Source organism: Manduca sexta, chromosome 10, assembly GCF_014839805.1.
Source record: "Manduca sexta isolate Smith_Timp_Sample1 chromosome 10, JHU_Msex_v1.0, whole genome shotgun sequence".
NCBI lineage: Eukaryota > Metazoa > Arthropoda > Insecta > Lepidoptera > Sphingidae > Manduca > Manduca sexta.
Genome location: NC_051124.1, coordinates 10,067,045 through 10,084,708, shown reverse-complemented (window position 1 = coordinate 10,084,708; position 17,664 = coordinate 10,067,045). Strand labels below are relative to the sequence as shown.

Sequence of the window (17,664 nt, the reverse complement as noted above, 5' to 3'; positions counted from 1 at the left end):
TTTGCCACCCTTACCATTCCCACTACATCACAGATAGAGTTATAAGACAAAATAAACTAAATAGATATTAGATAGATTAAACAAGAGCTTGTGCAAGAAATTTCAAAATTACTGTATTACTAGATCATTGGTTATAATGGTATAAAAAACCATAAGCATAAAAACGTTTAAATTACTATTTGAAATCTATTGAACTCTTTCATTGCATATTAACAAAAGGAATTACTATATGTAATTTGAAATGTTATATTTTTTCAAGTTTAAGTTAGAGTGTAACAGTGATATAGCGGTATAATGGTGTGTAGTTTTATTGACAATGCTGTGAGGTTCTGGGTTCAAATTCTGGTGTGGGCAAAAAATTATCGGGTTGACTGCCTGGAGTATAAAATTTATCCCGTAAAATATGGTGATAGAATACCTTCCTATCCTGGGACAAAACACATATGTCTGATAGTGGGTGCCCTGGTTACCACCTCTGCCTACCCCTCCAGGGATAAAGTTGTGATATCATAATACAGTTATGTTTACTTTGATTTTTCAAGGTTATTGTTAAGTCATAAGGATTATGAATATTTATTAATTATGTATTAAACCATTTTATATGGCCTCATTATAGTAGTGTTATAGTCCAGAATATGATACATCTTTTTGATGCTATCCTTTCTATTGCTGTCAACATAGCTTTGAAGGGGTTTATGGTGATACCATAAAAAAATATCACATTTGCTTTTATGACACTAATTGTTACAATGAAAATTCCCTTTATTTGTACAACTATTAAGAACTATTCTATAATAACATAAAATTACTAAAATATATCGGATCCAGTTCGTTTCGCTTTAGCAACAGCCTCATCAGGGTTTAGTTTTTCTTCTTCAGATGGTTCTATAGAGTTGCCTTCAGCATCAAGCTTGCCAGCTTTGTAGTCCAATACAATCTTCTTACTGTAGACTGCGTCGAAGAGTTGTTGCGCCGTGAACTCGCTTTGAATCACATCAGGCGACTTGTAAGAGACGTAGGGTTTCAACCGGAAGTCTTTTAGGTCGGGCACAATCAATTCCGGTATCATTTCTGGTACAGTAACGAATTTGCCATCTAGCGTGTAGCCAACTGCCCGTACTCCTCTGTGGTCGACTTCAAGTTGTCTGTTTTCGGATATCTGCTGGTTTTTGTGAATGCGCGAACCTCTTTTGTTTGGGATCACGAATTTTCGGAAATTTCTTTTACCTTCTCTAGGTGCTGTAAGGGATATGCCCCTTTTAGACACGTAATTTAATAAAATAGGTATTTTGGACATTTTATACAGGAGTTTCTCTGCTCGTGATAAATATTGTTTTTTAAATACTAGATTTTTTGAGGTTATGTTTATGTCAAAATGACGTTTTGTTGTTCGTTCGAAAATAGTTTATAACATATTCAATATCCGTTCGGAAACATACGATGAATACGTTTATAAACCCACCTATATATATTTAATTCAAAATATTGAAATAGGGCGTAGTTACCGTAAGGTTAGATTAAATTGGTTGCATCAGGCCTCTGAACGTAGGAGAGACTCTAATCAATTACCGTTTTTTAGGTCACCACATGTGTACACAAACTAATAGCTTATTACCTACCAAATAGTTTAATAGGGATTTTCTTCCTGCCTCGGTCGCGTAGTTTTTATTGAACATGGTAGGTATAATTACTCTTAGGTAAACGGTACGAGACATGAGTATGACTGCCACGCTGAGGTTCTGGGTCCAAATCCTGACTCGAGCCAAAATAATTTTGATTGGGTTTTTTCTATTTTAAAAGGGGTCCGGAATTGGGTTAGGAAGGATTCATTATTTTGCTCCCATCTAGGTTTTTGTATAGGTTCAGACCGCTACTGATGGTGTTACACACCCAGGAAGGTTCGTGGAACGCCCAGGCTTTTTCCCTCGTACCCTTGATTACCTATCACTGGATTGAACGACAACTTCGCGCACAGGGCGTAGCGACGAATGATTAATATAATGACAGACTATGAATGTTTAGAAGGTTTATAATGATAATAATGAAAAAAATATTAGTAGTGAGATAGAGATTAAAAAAAAAAACAAGCAAGTCAAAGGTCCAATTTGTATAATTTATATTAAAATGTATATACATTTATTATCATGTTCTCTTGACAAAACACCAAATAAAGTTTATTCAATATTAACAAATCACTATTTTACTAAGCTGTCATTTTAACCATTGAAACTGAGTCTTTCAAAGATTGAAATGCATGGAAATGTGAGGGTCTAGTACAAATAAAGCATTGTGATGAGAATAAATCATAAGTTTCCATCGAACAAACGGTCTTTCCGAACTACTGACGAAATAAAAATAATTTGTGCTCCATACTGAACACAAGTGGTAAAATAGGCTTATTTTAAATTATTGGCACTGAATCATTTCAGTTAGCACCTTACGGTTGTTTCTTCTTTCCATAATAAGTAGTCATATGCAATAACTATGACTTATTTGACATATCAAGAACTTTCAGTTACTGTACATATATTTTAATATCTGGTGTAATATCAAGTCCTTTGGTTTGACAAAAATATTGAAACTAAATAATGTTTTATTATGACGCGAATTATTAATTTTACCTTTCATTTTTGTCGACATCTTTGAATTTAATATGGATAATTTAATATAAGACATGTATTATAAATAACTCTACACGTAAACCGAACATACCCAAGAAAGACATAACAAAACCATATTTTTTTATTGTCCAAGGGAATGTAATTATATTGAAAAAAAAAATGTGATCACAACATATAAATCATACATTACGATCGCTTATCGTTGTCTAACATTAAATAACACAGACGAAAAGTAGCCTTATATGCAAAGTTTACTTAACTGAGCCATATTGTGTGGGGGGGTCCTATTTCGTTAAATAAAAATACATTTTATCACAACTCTGGATATAAATCAGCTGAAACCACACACAAAATACAAGACTTATTCTACAAACTCTCACTAACTTTACAAAATTGATTTTCTAAAACTGACAGGCCTATGAAAAAGTATATGAAGTATTGTCAATTACATACAGCTTATATCTATACAAATAATTAAGTAGAACTACTCAAGTTGTATAGAGAATTCATTAGAAATGTTACGGCCATTTTAGAGATTATATTCGTGATTTGATCAATATTTAATTTGTATTACTCTTTCACAGGAGTCTTCATTGTGTAACTGAGCATTTTGATTAAAAATAATCAATATTGAAAAAGTGAAATTTTTTGTCTATGAATTTTAGACCATCCCCCAAATATTCAGATAGAATGTTATTTAAAATCTCTTAGAGATAAATCAATGTTTACTTAAGTGTTATGTAACACCTAAGCCATATTGGAAAAGATAAATTTACATTTATAACCCACATACATATTGATATTTCCATAGCAGACCAAAACGAAATCAGTTTCATTTCTTGTCTGTTTTAGAGAATGTAGATTTAAACCTTAAACTTATTTGTCATAAGAAAAATATTGGAACTTTTTGAGCAGAGCTTGAGTCTCAGATTTATTGACCTTGCTGCCCCGAAAGCAATATGAAATTAAATTAACATTAAATGATTTAACAACCACAAAATGTCCGACATAAAAATATAGTTCGTAACTCATTGACTGACAAAGAACTATTGATACGACTCAGTTCGTCACATCCCTACTTCTGCTATTACTGCGGTCATGTATCCGCCGGCCTGTCATCGTGGTGGTTGTTATCCAACTCCTCGAGCGTGTCACTGGACGAGTGGGTCATGTCGCTCATCTCGTCGATCTGTTTCTGCTTCTTGCGCACGTTCCAATGCAGACACTCGGCGAGTGAGTCGAACCAGTCCGATATCTGGTCCTGCGCGCAAATCGACGGCACCGGGTATACAGACGTCGTTACGTATAGACTGTGGGGAAATATTATAATAAAATTATTGTAATTGATTACAAGTTATATGAAGCAAGCAAGAATAAAAAAAACATTGGTTTTAATCTTTTTTCTTTTTAAAAAATAGCATTATCAAAGATGACAATTTTCTTAAACATGTCTCAATATATGTAGAATTTCATTGATAATTTTTATATATTTTTTTATTATACAGTATGAATGTTTAGTCGAGAGAGCTATTTAAAACCACCGGCATGTAACGAATAGAAATATACGCAAAAATGATATATTAAAAGCCTCGAAACAAAATTCTGAAATGGCTCCCAACGTGTACCCTTGTGCTGGCTATTAGTTTGACCTATCTTATGGTTCATTACTTACGAATACTTGGCTTTGGCAAAAATACCTCTAAATACCATTAGGTGTCCAAATTGGCGTAAAATAAAAAAAATATTTTATGTATATTTAGGACGAGATTCGAACCCACCTTAAACAGGTCCCTCAACTAACCTTACATACTGTATATTCTTTATATAATTATTCAACTTATTGCAACTTACGGTAATAATTTGCTGAACAATAAACTAAAACATGCATTAACGTTAACATTCATGCAATATCTTAATGCGAAGCGTGTCAAGCGTATCAAGTGTCATGCAAGCAACTACGTCGAGATTAGTGCTAATATAGATGTAATAAAGGTGATAATTGAGCAGCAAGTCAAAAGGACGCTGATTTTGGATGACTAGTCTCCGTACACTGAGCAGTCTACGGCAGCCAGTGGAATATGCCGGCATTATGAATCTTGTCCACTAGGTAGTCAAAAATATCCAGCTATAGAAACTGTTAAGTGTAGCCTTTGTTATGGCTGTTATATTCTAAAACTGTTCTATTCTTTTGTTTTGCATAGTTACCTCACTTCGAAATATACACTCGTGTCAGTAAAACAGTTTTTACTCAACTTTATTACTTACAACAGAAACAATCAAAATGCGTATTGGCTGCCGTTGTCAAACTGCCTAATGCCAGTTACTAGCGTCCAAGTCTAATAGATTCTTAATTTAGCTATGATGTCGATGTCAAAAAAACACTACTAAGAATTATTTATAACTAAAAAAATGAAAATAATTTGTTGATAGATTTTTTTATTTTCAATGATTTTCTATCCATCCTGCCAGTATTTTTAAATGATTGCCTAATTTTTTTTTACTTATGTAGGTCATAAGTAAAAGTCCTTCCTTTCCTAGTCTAGACCCAAATAATGGTCCCTGCCACCATGATGTAAGCACGGTTGTTAGTTGTTACCTATCGCCCGGCCTGAGCGTCAACTGCGAGCGACCGTCGAAGGAGACACTCGCCACGTTACGCGCCTCTATACTAGGCGTTATCTGAAACAACGTGCTTTCATCTCAAACTGATTGTAAATATAAGTTTTATAGGTTTTCATTACGAATGTAGATAATACTTTACAAAGTAATTATTGGAATAGAATTCGTTTGTGACATTTAGTACTTCGACCATTTGCCGGTAGATGTCACTATATTGAAGATGATAAAACAGAGGATTTTGATATCTAGCTGTAAAATCTACCTACATAGATTCCCTTGCAATAATACCAAATTTTAAAATATCATAAAAAGGAGGAAAAAATATAACTCAGATTCTTTTGCAAAACACGTGTCAATTTCTAATTTTAGTTAAAACGCTCACACTAATATAACAAACATTTATACATTACGAAGTAAAATGGGGTGAAATCAGGTATCTCAAGTGGCGACAACTGACAGGAAATGGAAATAAGGATTGAAAAGCTGACATTTTGTATAGATCGGTTGAACAACAAATCAAATGCATTATTTGTAAATGTATAGAAAAAAAAATATTACTATTAAGTCAGTGTACGTCATAATCAGAATCTCAGGGCTATATTAATAAATAATTCTCAATTTTGAGTAATACAAGTAGACATTTATTGTAGTGAACTATTAAATAAAATTATAATTAAGCTTAAGCTGTCACTTAAGAGCTTGTTCTCAACTGAGTCAGCTCTGTTACATAAACAAAAGTCAGCTATCAAATCAGTCACATAGTTTGACTTGAAATCTCATTTGATTTGATGTTAATATGGGTTTATTTAATAGTGAATATCTTAAGATGCCGACCGTTGTTTGACAGCGACTCAACTGACATCACACTTGAGAGCAACACTGAGTTGCACTTATTAATACGGCTCTAAGTTTCATTTATGTCCCCAATCGAGTTCTTTCACACCATTTTACAATACAAATTTATCTACAACATAACAAAGTACTAGGACAACATAAGCGTTTAGATACTCATGCGTTACAAGCGAGCGTTATGATGCGTGTTTAGTATAACATCCGTCCGTGTACCTATCTCCGTGCTGTAACGCCTGTCTGTTGCGTCCGTCGAACGATACCCACATAGCGTTACGCGCGTCCGGCGATAGTGCGATCTAGAACGTTCGGTTGTTGTTAAACATTGCCTTTACACGAGGACAGCTAAGTGATGCTCCTGAACCGGAAATCGTAGCACGAACATTTTGCTTTACAATTATATTTATTTATTATTTACACATATATAACACCATAACAGTTATAGTATTAATGCGATGTTATATTTGAATAGTATGAGAATGAATATCTACTCTTCACATTTTTATATAAAAATTAATGAGTAATCTATAGCGCAAAATGTTCTTGCTAGTACCGATATTAAATGGAGCGGCGTCTAGATATAGTGTCGATGGACGAGAGATGATCATCTCTCGTCAGTCGATACAATTATGCCGGCCTGTTCGATATACCTGTCTTACCTGGAAACCATTATAGTTGCTAAATAATCCGCGATAGTTCTCAAGCTATTGTTTTATAAATACATGGATATGGAAAGAGGACTACGTTAAATGCAGAGAGTATTTTAATTTGAAAGAGTCGAATCAAATGTTCGGCCAATACAAGAATGCTAGAAAATAATAGCTGTTGGCCGCACATATTATGCTTTAACACTCTCAGACTTTTAGCCCATACTGCCTGCACAGATGAACAGTCAAGCGTAGTCCACACCCCTATATCCATGGATACATCATACAAAAAATTGGAAAAAGCTTAGATATTCTGGAAATTTCTACAGCAATTGTTTTAATTTATAGCTGTGCAAGCTTATTTTTAATGATGTTTTTTTTAGTGTGGTCCTAAACGATTAAAGTTCGTGGACCCCATCGACATATCTTTCAAAGTCAAGCAAGTGAGTTTGCGTAAGGATTTCTCTACGGTATTATAAAGAGTATGTCTGTTATAAGGATTGAGCTTGTAGTACAGAAACAATCCACAACCTAAAACTGGTCAACAGTAAAAACTGAAATATTGATTTGAAACCATCAAATATAATCTATATTCCTAGCTAATGAAGACTTATTTTAGCTTTGCAATGTTATTAAAGTTCTAACAACTACAGAATAAAACATTTTTCATCCACTGTTGCAGAAAATTCTCATAATTTTTCTACTATGAAATCAACACTTTATTAACTCATTTGCCATTGGAATGATTGGAATGTTAGCCGGCTAACATGACAGCTACATGACATTACGCGTGTCACAGAAAAATAACCTTATTATGTAATAAATAATAAGGTTATATTCCCGTGACACGCGTGATGTCATGTAACTGTCATATTAGCCGGCTAACATGTCAAGCATTAAGTAGTTAATCGATTCGATCGACGGGATTGTTCCTCTTAAAAGGTTCTAAAATATATATTATAAAACAAAGACCCCCGCTGCATCTGTCTGCCTGAACGTGTTAAACTCAAAAACTACCCAACGTATTAAGATGAAATTTGGTATGGAGACAGTTTGAGACCCTGGGAAGAACATGGGCACCCGGGAAACTACTACTTTTATAACGGAAAACTTTAGCCTGAAAAACTTCATAACGCGGGCGGAGCCGCGGGCAAAAGCTAGTCTTTTATAAGCTTACAATATTTTTTTTTTTTGCTGTGAAATGAAGAATTCTTGTATTACACAAAACACCTAATAAGAAAGGGTTAGTATAATAAATTTTTTCTTATTTTTCACTTTAAGGTGGTAGCTCAAGGTCCATTTTCATACATTTTGTTTCGGCTTTAATCTGGGTAACTAAACAAGTATTGGCAAGTAAAGAATTTAAATTCACGTCTAGTTAGTGATTAGTTCTCGCAGTTGAAAGAAAAACGTAAAAATAATTAATAATCATGGATATTTCGGCCTTTAAAATTTAATATGACGAAATTTTAAAGGCAGAAATATCCATGATTATTAATTATTTTTACGTTTTTCTTTCAACTGCGAGAACTAATCACTAACTAGACGTGAATTTAAATTCTTTACTTGCCAATACTTGTTTAGTTACCCAGATTAAAGCCGAAACAAAATGTATGAAAATGGACCTTGAGCTACCACCTTAAACGCCTCTCCTATAAAGTTGACATTTTCAAGTTAGCGTAGTGTAAAATGCATCCGTCGATTTCATCATTTTAAGACCAGTTTATGGATAATTTCTGTACGCGATAAAATTTTCACTGATTACTGTATTTGTAAGATGTATGTTTGTTTACCTTCAGCTCGACGCCGGCGGGCACCACGATGGGCCGGAAGGAGAGCGAGTGCGGACAGATGGGCGTCACCATGATGGCGGGCACGGACGGGTGGATCATGCTGGCGCCCGCCGCCACCGCGTACGCAGTGCTGCCCGTCGGCGTCGACACGATAAGACCTGGAGGGGGGAAGAATAAATGCTGTTAGACCTGGAGATGAGAAGAATAAATGCTATTAGACCTGGAGATGAGAAGAATAAATGCTATTAGACCTGGAGATGAGAAGAATAAATGCTATTAGACCTGGAGATGAGAAGAATAAATGCTATTAGACCTGGAGGTGGGAATGACGAATCAATGATATTAGACCTGTAGGTGGAAAGAATAAATGCTATTAGACCTGGAGGTAGGAAGAACAAATGCTATTAGACCTGGAGTTGGGAAGGACTAATCAATGCTATTAGACCTGGATGTGGAAAGGACAATTAAATGCATCAGTTTTTTAGCACAATTTAAGGACGGAAATTATGAATAAATGTTTCTTATGTTACTTTTCAGTGAAACGAGAGTTATAAGGCTAAGGCTCAGCGAAAATATAATATTTTAATAATAATTTTTTGTGTCAAATTGTCGAAGAAATTATTGGACAGAGATAGCAGTGAAGGCAATAACAGTTTATCTTAATACTAGCTTTTGCCCGCGGCTCCGCCCGCGTTATAAAGTTTTTCGGGCTAAAGTTTTCCGTTATAAAAGTCACGTTATATATTTTCCCGGAAGCCTGTGGTTCTTCCCAGGGTCTCAAACTGTCTCCATACCAAATTTTATCCTAATATGTTGGGTAGTTTTTGAGTTTAACACGTTCGGGCAGACCGATGCAGCGGGGGACTTTGTTTTATGATATATTTTTGTAGAACTTTTTAAGAGGAACAATCCCGTCATACATTATTGTTGCATAACATATAACTCTATAGTTAAACTCTGTGATGTCAAGAACTGTATTCTTAATGAAGCAAAAACAAAAATTAGGAATGTACTCCTTAATCTCAACTACGAGGCGACTGAAAATATTATTAACTCTCATTGGTATTCTGCAAATTCTCTTTTGCACTGCGAAATCCAGAATTAGATAACTCTATATCTATATTAACCCTATTACCACATGACACACTTAAACTTTCTCTCTTTCACACTTACACTTACACACAGACACACAGACACACACACACACACACACACACACACACACACACACACACATGACGCTCTTTAACTCGCGCTTAACAAACCATTTCATGTAATTTTAATTGGTTTCTCAAGACACAGGCTCAGCCTAATTTGAGAACCTCTGGAAATTTTTTCTGTACCTTTTTTATTTAAATAAAGATTTTTTCATTTTTTTTTCATTTTCATAACTTTAACCGTTTACGCAGCGCACGCAACAGAAGCTCTCAAAACTAATAAATTGTCCCCGTTTTTGCATCATGTTTCATTACTGTTCCGCTCCTATGGGTCATAGCGTGACGATATATAACCTATAGCACACCAGGAACAAAGGGCTATCCAACACAAAAATATTTTTTCTGTTCGAACCGGTAGTTCCTGAGATTAGCGATTACTGCTCCGCTCCTATTGGGCATAGCGTGTTGATATATATAGCATATAACATTCCAGGAACAAAGGGCTATCCAACACAAAAAGAATTATTCAGTTCAAACTCCTAGTTTCTGAGATTAGCCATTACTGCTCTGCTCCTATTGGTCATAGCGTGATGATATATAGCCTATAGCACTTCACGAACAAAGGGCTATCCAATACGAAATGAATTTTTTAGTTCGAACCGGTAGTCGCTGAGATTAGCCATTACTGCTCTGCTCCTATTGGGTATAGCGTGATGATATATAGCCTATAGCACTCCACGAACAAAAGCCTATCCAACGCAAAAAGAATTTTTCAGTTTGGACCGGTAATTCCTGAGATTAGCCATTACTGCTCCGCTCCTATTGGGTATAGCGTGATGATATATAGCCTATAGCACTCCACGAACAAAGGGCTATCCAACGCAAAAATATTTTTCAGTTCGGACCGGTAGTTCCTGAGATTAGGCATTACTGCTCCGCTCCTATTGGGTATAGCGTGATGATATATAGCCTATAGCACTCCACGAACATAGGGCTATCCAACGCAAAAAGAATTTTTCAGTTTGGACCGGTAGTTCCTGAGATTAGCGCGTTCAAACAAACAAACAAACAAACAAACAAACTCTTCAGCTTTATATAATAAGTATAGATATAGATATGGCAATGACCATGCTCTTAACGACGTCTACTATTCCAGTTACTATTCATGCATCATTTTACTTTTTTTTTCATTTTTTAGGAACACGGAAAGATCATTTAGGTCTGTCTCTTGGGGCTCTCAAACTTTATTCTAATGTAGTAAGTACTGCACAAAATGATCAAAATGGCAAGCTAGGGATGGATGCGTGAAAACATGCATAAGGGGGTGTTAATGCAGATTTTGTCAATTACTATCCAGTTTTTGTTTTTCTAGGTGAAAGGTGCCATATGTCGTCTTCTATAATCATGCAAAATTATATGTTAATTAGTTAAGTATTTACAACTTAGACGTTACAAACAAACGAAGTCATGGGAACACTTCTCTTACAAAAAGCATATAACCTCCACAGAACACCGAGACCATACTTAAACGTAAACTTACCGTCTCCTTGCACGGAGGTAATATGTTTGCCGTCCAGAAACAAGTCAATGTTGGACAGGTACGGCGAGGGTCCTCGGTCCACCACCACCTCGTTCAACACCAGTATGGTGGTGGGCTTCTTCTTCTCCTTGGTGTCGTCCTGGCACTTGCGCAGCACCACGCATTGAAGACGCGACCGCAGCGTTAATGCTGCGTGACCTGGAATTGTATGAAGAAGGTTTAGTATGAGGATTCAGGTGTCAGATCCTTAGTAAAGAGACTGAGTGTTATCGTAATGTCTACTTTATAATATAGTATTGAGGTTTATAATACCTCAACACCAGCTTCTATTGCGATGTCTGCCTAAAAGTTTATTCACAATTAGCTTTGACTCGCGGCTTCGTCAGTGTTTCAAATTATCTTCATACCAAATTTCATCGAAATCCTCTTAATGGTTTTTGAGTTTATTGTTCAGACAGACATAGGTATCGGGAAATTTTGTTTTATAATTCATGAATTAACACTAAACGATTTTTTTTTGTTTTTTAATACTAAACGAATTTTGAGTATTCAATCAGTAATTCCAGTAATTACTTCATACATCCAAATTCAAAGATTACAACTTCATGAATTAGTATCTGTCTATAGATCACAGAATTATTTAATTCCTTAAGGGATAGACTAATTGATTATAACAGCACTATTTATAAATTTCCCTCACCTTCTAATACGTTCATAACTTGTTCCTGGAAGTTGTTAAACTCGAAGGGCGTGAGGAAACCTAATGAACCTAAATGGAATGCCATCACCGGCGGGACTGATTGCTGAAACAAATACACACAATTAGAATAATTTCCTTGCAGATTTTGAATTACAATCGGTAAAGCAATAGATGCTCATTAAATTTTAACCAACCAACTTGTACAAGTCGTTACATATTTTTCTCTGGCACAGTAAAATTACTCAATTGCACTTAATGGTAAGTGTAATTGAGTGATTATTACACTCAATTACCCTTAACCAATTTTGTACCATAAAGTTCTCAATACTATAAGTCAAAAGTACATATACAGGTACACAAAGGCAGACCATATCAAATGTACAAGTTTTTTCTTTATTTAAATGGTCAAAGAGTCTGGAATTTGGGTGTCTTTGACTACTTCTTTGGGGATAAAAAGCGAGTGTGACATATCCTCACCTGAAACAGCGAGCTGGCGTGCAGCAGCGTGCCGTCACCTCCGAGGCAGATGATGAAGTCGATCTTGTCAGTGAGGTCGTCGGTGCCGGCGCGGAAGGTCATCAGGCGCTCGCGCACGGCCGCGAACTCGCCGTACTGCGCCACCAGCGTGTCGTCCAACACCGCCGCCTCCACAAACACCACCATGCTTTTGTCCTGGAAATAGAGATCAATTTTCAGTATTTGTTCTGTATAAAATCATTTGAGTTTGGTTTTATTTTTGTAACGGCTATGGCAAAGTAACGCTGATGGTAAGTAGAGTGGGGTCGAGATAGTGTTGCAGACGAGAAATGTTTGTCGGCCTTAAAAAATTTTATCCCGGGAAAATATTTATCCCGAAAAAACTTTCCACCCGTGACACCGCTGGCAAAAGCTAATTAGATATAACAACTTTGTAAAGCATTTGTAAAATCTTTACAAAGCTGTTACCTGAACTAGATCTTTCAATCTACATTGCTCATTAGCAATGCGAGACGAGAAAGTTATACAGCAATTTTAATGACTAGTCTACCAGCTGGCCGATGACAACACACAAACTCCCCCCACCCCCCAAGGCAATTCTTGGGCGCTCAGTCTCCACGCCGAAATCACGTCAATGCATGAGGGTACATTTGCCGCGGCCCTAGGCTCAGTTAAGTGTGTATACCTCATGTTTGCAACATTGAGGCCTATAAGGGCTTTTGGCCTTCTCCCCTCCTCCCTCCCAACTATCCCCTCCCAATTTTCCTCCAGGACCCTACAGTCGCTAAATCAAGGGATTACAGTATACCGTTTGCAGGTTTTCCCCGGTATTGACTGTGGGGCCCGATACAAAAAAAAACATACATTATAATTAATGTAAGCGGCAATAGCCTAGTTGGGTGTGGAACGGACTGCCAAGACGAATGTCCGCAGGTTCAAATCCCAAGGGCACACACCTCTGACTTTTTTAAAAAAATATGTGTATATTCTTTGTGAATTTATCGTTCGCTTTAACGGTGAAGGAAAACATCGTGAGGAAACCTGCACATCTGAGAAGTTCTCTATAAGAATTTCGAAGGTGTGCGATGTCTACCAATCCGCACTAGGCCAGCGTGGTGGACTAAGGTCTAATCCCTCTCAGTAGTAGAGGAGGCCCGTGCTCAGCAGTGGGCAAGTATATAATACAGGGCTGATATTATTTTTTATAATTAATGATGCAAGATAATATGAAGAGATATTTTAAGAAATAAATGGTTGTAAATTTTATATTTTAAGAAATAAATGGTTGTAAATTTTATATTTTCCCTAACATATTTATTCTCATTGCTAACGATTCCTGTAAGGTTGAGAGGTGAAATCATTAGCCTTGCATCATGAGCATGTTGAGGTAAAAATTCAGTTACATTTATCTTGTGTAGCAATGTGCACTTCGTGAGCGATTGTCTCAGATAGTGTAACGAATATGGGTCAAAATGGAAGGTAAATGCACGTGTCGTTGTATGCAACATGTATGATCGTGCGGGCCCAACGTAATTTATACTCAACAGAAATATACATAAAACAGTTGCCAGATGAGGTAATTTTTCCCCAAATTTGGGAGAATATTAACGTTGTGCGGAGATATTTCGGGGGATAAAATCTGTGGAAGAAGATATTTATGGATCCAGAGCGAATCACAGTAAGTATAATAGCTGTTAAAAAAACTGTTTTGTTAATAAAAAGTCGGAGAGCCTTTTACCGGTCCTGCGCACTATTGTCTCGGGAAAGAGGAATGAGGGGTTCATTGTTTTTTTTTTTTACTCAATTTGGACGTATTACTATGCAACACTGCTAACTAGTTGATACTTGATTCGTAAATCTCGCGAAATTCTACAAATACTTTGTGAAAATTTATATTGTTCGAGTTGATTATATGTATTTATGCCTGTGGTCTGAAAGTGATAGCGGTTAGGCGATACGATCGTTTGTTTTATTACTTTATAGTAATTGAATTAATTTTGTTGTAACATATACAAAATGAAGCGGCGATAGCCTATTTGGGTGTGGAACGGACTGCGACGACTAATGTCCGCAGGTTCAAATCCCAAGGGCACACACCTCTGACTTTTTTAAAAAAAATATGTGTATATTCTTTGTGAATTTATCGTTCGCTTTAACGGTGAAGGAAAACATCGTGAGGAAACCTGCACATCTGAGAAGTTCTCTATAAGAATTTCGAAGGTGTGCGATGTCTACCAATCCGCACTAGGCCAGCGTGGTGGACTAAGGTCTAATCCCTCTCAGTAGTAGAGGAGGCCCGTGCTCAGCAGTGGGCAAGTATATAATACAGGGCTGATATTATTTTTTTATAATTAATGATGCAAGATAATATGAAGAGATATTTTAAGAAATAAATGGTTGTAAATTTTATATTTTAAGAAATAAATGGTTGTAAATTTTATATTTTCCCTAACATATTTATTCTCATTGCTAACGATTCCTGTAAGGTTGAGAGGTGAAATCATTAGCCTTGCATCATGAGCATGTTGAGGTAAAAATTCAGTTACATTTATCTTGTGTAGCAATGTGCACTTCGTGAGCGATTGTCTCCAGATAGTGTAACGAATATGGGTCAAAATGGAAGGTAAATGCACGTGTCGTTGTATGCAACATGTATGATCGTGCGGGCCCAACGTAATTTATACTCAACAGAAATATACATAAAACAGTTGCCAGATGAGGTAATTTTTCCCCAAATTTGGAAGAATATTAACGTTGTGCGGAGATATTTCGGGGGATAAAATCTGTGGAAGAAGATATTTATGGATCCAGAGCGAATCACAGTAAGTATAATAGCTGTTAAAAAAACTGTTTTGTTAATAAAAGTCGGAGAGCCTTTTACCGGTCCTGCGCACTATTGTCTCGGGAAAGAGGAATGAGGGGTTCATTGTTTTCTTTTTTACTCAATTTGGACGTATTACTATGCAACACTGCTAACTAGTTGATACTTGATTCGTAAATCTCGCGAAATTCTACAAATACTTTGTGAAAATTTATATTGTTCGAGTTGATTATATGTATTTATGCCTGTGGTCTGAAAGTGATAGCGGTTAGGCGATACGATCGTTTGTTTTATTACTTTATAGTAATTGAATTAATTTTGTTGTAACATATACAAAATGAAGCGGCGATAGCCTAGTTGGGTGTGGAACGGACAGCCGAGACGAATGTCCGCAGGTTCAAATCCCAAGGGCACACACCTCTGACTTTTCTAAAATCATGTGTGTATTCTTTGTGAATTTATCGTTCGCTTTAACGGTGAAGGAAAACATCGTGAAGAAACCTGCATATCTGAGAAGTTCTCTATAGGAATTTCGAAGGTGTGTGAAGTCTACCAATCCGCACTAGGCCAGCGTGGTGGACTAAGGCCTAATCCCTCTCAGTAGCAGAGGAGGCCCGTGCTCAGCAGTGGGCAAGTATATAATACAGGGCTGATATTATTATATACAAAATAGTTTGGTACCGCGTAGGAAACTTAACTTCAACAAATTATTATCAGCTGTTTTCATTAAACTATCTCAACCCGGAATCCGATTCTTTGAATGAAACAATCAAAATACCTAATTTATAAGCATGTCAAAAAAAACTTTTTTCTGATTGGTTTATTTTTGAGATACATCGAAAAATTTGGGATCATTTATTAAAAATGGCGGCTAATCATAAACTTAGAACGTATCAACACAACTCTAACATAATATAAGAACATCATAATATCTATCACCTCTAAAGAGATCATTAAAGACTGCTTGCTGAATCGTTTATTTGAAACACATTTTATCCATTTAATGCGAGGTTTGCTAGTTGTTTTTCATCATTAACATTGAATGCGTTTATTGAACTGATCCGTAATGCACGTGCGATGTTGCTATGAATATATTATCATTATTCATATGGCTTTCAAATGGCCAATATCTTTCCATTTATTTTATAAACACGCTCCACCCTAATACATCTGAAATACTTAAATGTGGAAACAAAGCGATATTGTTTGCTAGTTACCTCTTATTCTTATATCTTGGAATAATGAAAAAATACGTAGATACGGCAGGATTTCTGAGCAACAGGATAATGTACGTAGGTGGACAAATCTTGGTAAACAAATAAATAAAAACCCAGACATATAGAAATACTTTTCAATACTGTGTAATATTTTTTTTTGTAAAAAGGTAAATCTATAATGTAAGGCTACATTGATAGGTATATCAGTCTGATTAGAATTTTGTTATTTTAAATTAAAAGTAATATACATGTATATTTTTCAGTTGCGTTACGTACTTACGTCTTACAGTCATCAAACACTAGCTGAACACATTAAAAACTTCAAATCGTTTATGCACGCTAAGTTTAATCATGTTTTTTATTTGTGAATTATTTTATTTTTGTTAAGTAAAATCTTAGTAAGAACACAAGCCTGTATAGACTAATAATTGAAGTTTTGAATTTGTTCAACTACTATGTATATAATTGTACGTATTTATAAAAAATCATTTTCAATTTAAAATTATCCTGATTTTGGTCGGCACCGTTGTTTTAATACTATAGTGACAGAAGTGATTTGACCAGATATAAATGTCTAAATTCCTGAACTTACCTACCTACCTATTTCGCACCTATTTACTTCAGATAAACAAAAGTTTGTCCGGATAAGGAATTTAAAATAAGAACACAATTTTTTCAACGTGACCGATTTTTTTTTGCTTTTTTCCTAGTTTTTAAAGGAGAAGGCAAAGGCACTCAGCCATACAGCCTATTCCGCCGTTTGTTTTCCACGTCCAAAATATTTATTAAAATTCAAAAGCCGGAGCCATGTCTGTATTACCATAAATAATGGTATAATAACAATAATAATTATTTTTGTTTACGTTTTATTCTCTTCTTAGAACACGCATCCCAAGCTGTAGATAAGGCACGACAGACGCGCTCTCGTGGTCCGTTGCTTCACTCCCATTTTAAAAACAAACTTATCTTGTGGAAGTTGCGTCTGTGACCTTGATGTACCAAACGATCATTTAGGTGAATCAAAGGGCAACTTTGAATTATGTTGTGATCGTTTGTTGGATGCAAAACAACCAAAGCGGCTATGCATAAAACGTATTTTGGTAAACGACCTATTATTTTAAAATTTTATCTAAGAAACAAAAATTGATATTATTATGTAAGTAAGTGACCAGTTTTATCCATCAGTGCAGCTTAGCTTTTAAAGATTTATCTATTTAGAATAT

General features: G+C 35.7%; 2 protein-coding genes across 7 annotated transcripts in view; both read right to left on the bottom strand.

Annotated features, from left to right (window-relative positions):
* Positions 1-722: 722 nt before the first annotated feature.
* LOC115446707 (39S ribosomal protein L41, mitochondrial) lies at positions 723-1,389 on the bottom strand. The gene has a single exon (XM_030173481.2). The coding sequence runs from the start codon at positions 1,295-1,297 to the stop codon at positions 809-811; it is 489 nt and encodes a 162-aa protein (XP_030029341.1). The 5' UTR covers positions 1,298-1,389; the 3' UTR covers positions 723-808.
* Positions 1,390-2,092: 703 nt separating this feature from the next.
* The window catches only part of LOC115446682 (NAD kinase), a 47,826-nt gene continuing 32,254 nt past the window's right edge, over positions 2,093-17,664 (bottom strand). For 4 of the 6 annotated variants that reach the window (XM_037437078.1, XM_037437080.1, XM_037437079.1 and 1 more), the window contains 6 exons: positions 12,404-12,598; positions 11,927-12,029; positions 11,227-11,424; positions 8,530-8,687; positions 6,306-6,388; positions 2,093-3,931 (listed from right to left, as the gene is read on the bottom strand). In XM_037437078.1, coding sequence (XP_037292975.1) covers positions 3,718-3,931; positions 6,306-6,388; positions 8,530-8,687; positions 11,227-11,424; positions 11,927-12,029; positions 12,404-12,598 — 951 coding nt within the window. In that variant the 3' untranslated portion in view covers positions 2,093-3,717. Of the gene's footprint in view, positions 3,932-5,217; positions 5,301-6,305; positions 6,389-8,529; positions 8,688-11,226; positions 11,425-11,926; positions 12,030-12,403; positions 12,599-17,664 lie in introns of all 6 variants that reach the window. The other 2 variants (XR_005112155.1, XM_030173448.2) reach the window with 2 other exon arrangements.

Bases quoted from the DNA above. Each gene is read 5' to 3' on its own strand.
- LOC115446707 (XM_030173481.2), bottom strand. From the start codon at position 1,297: ATGTCCAAAATACCTATTTTATTAAATTACGTGTCTAAAAGGGGCATA.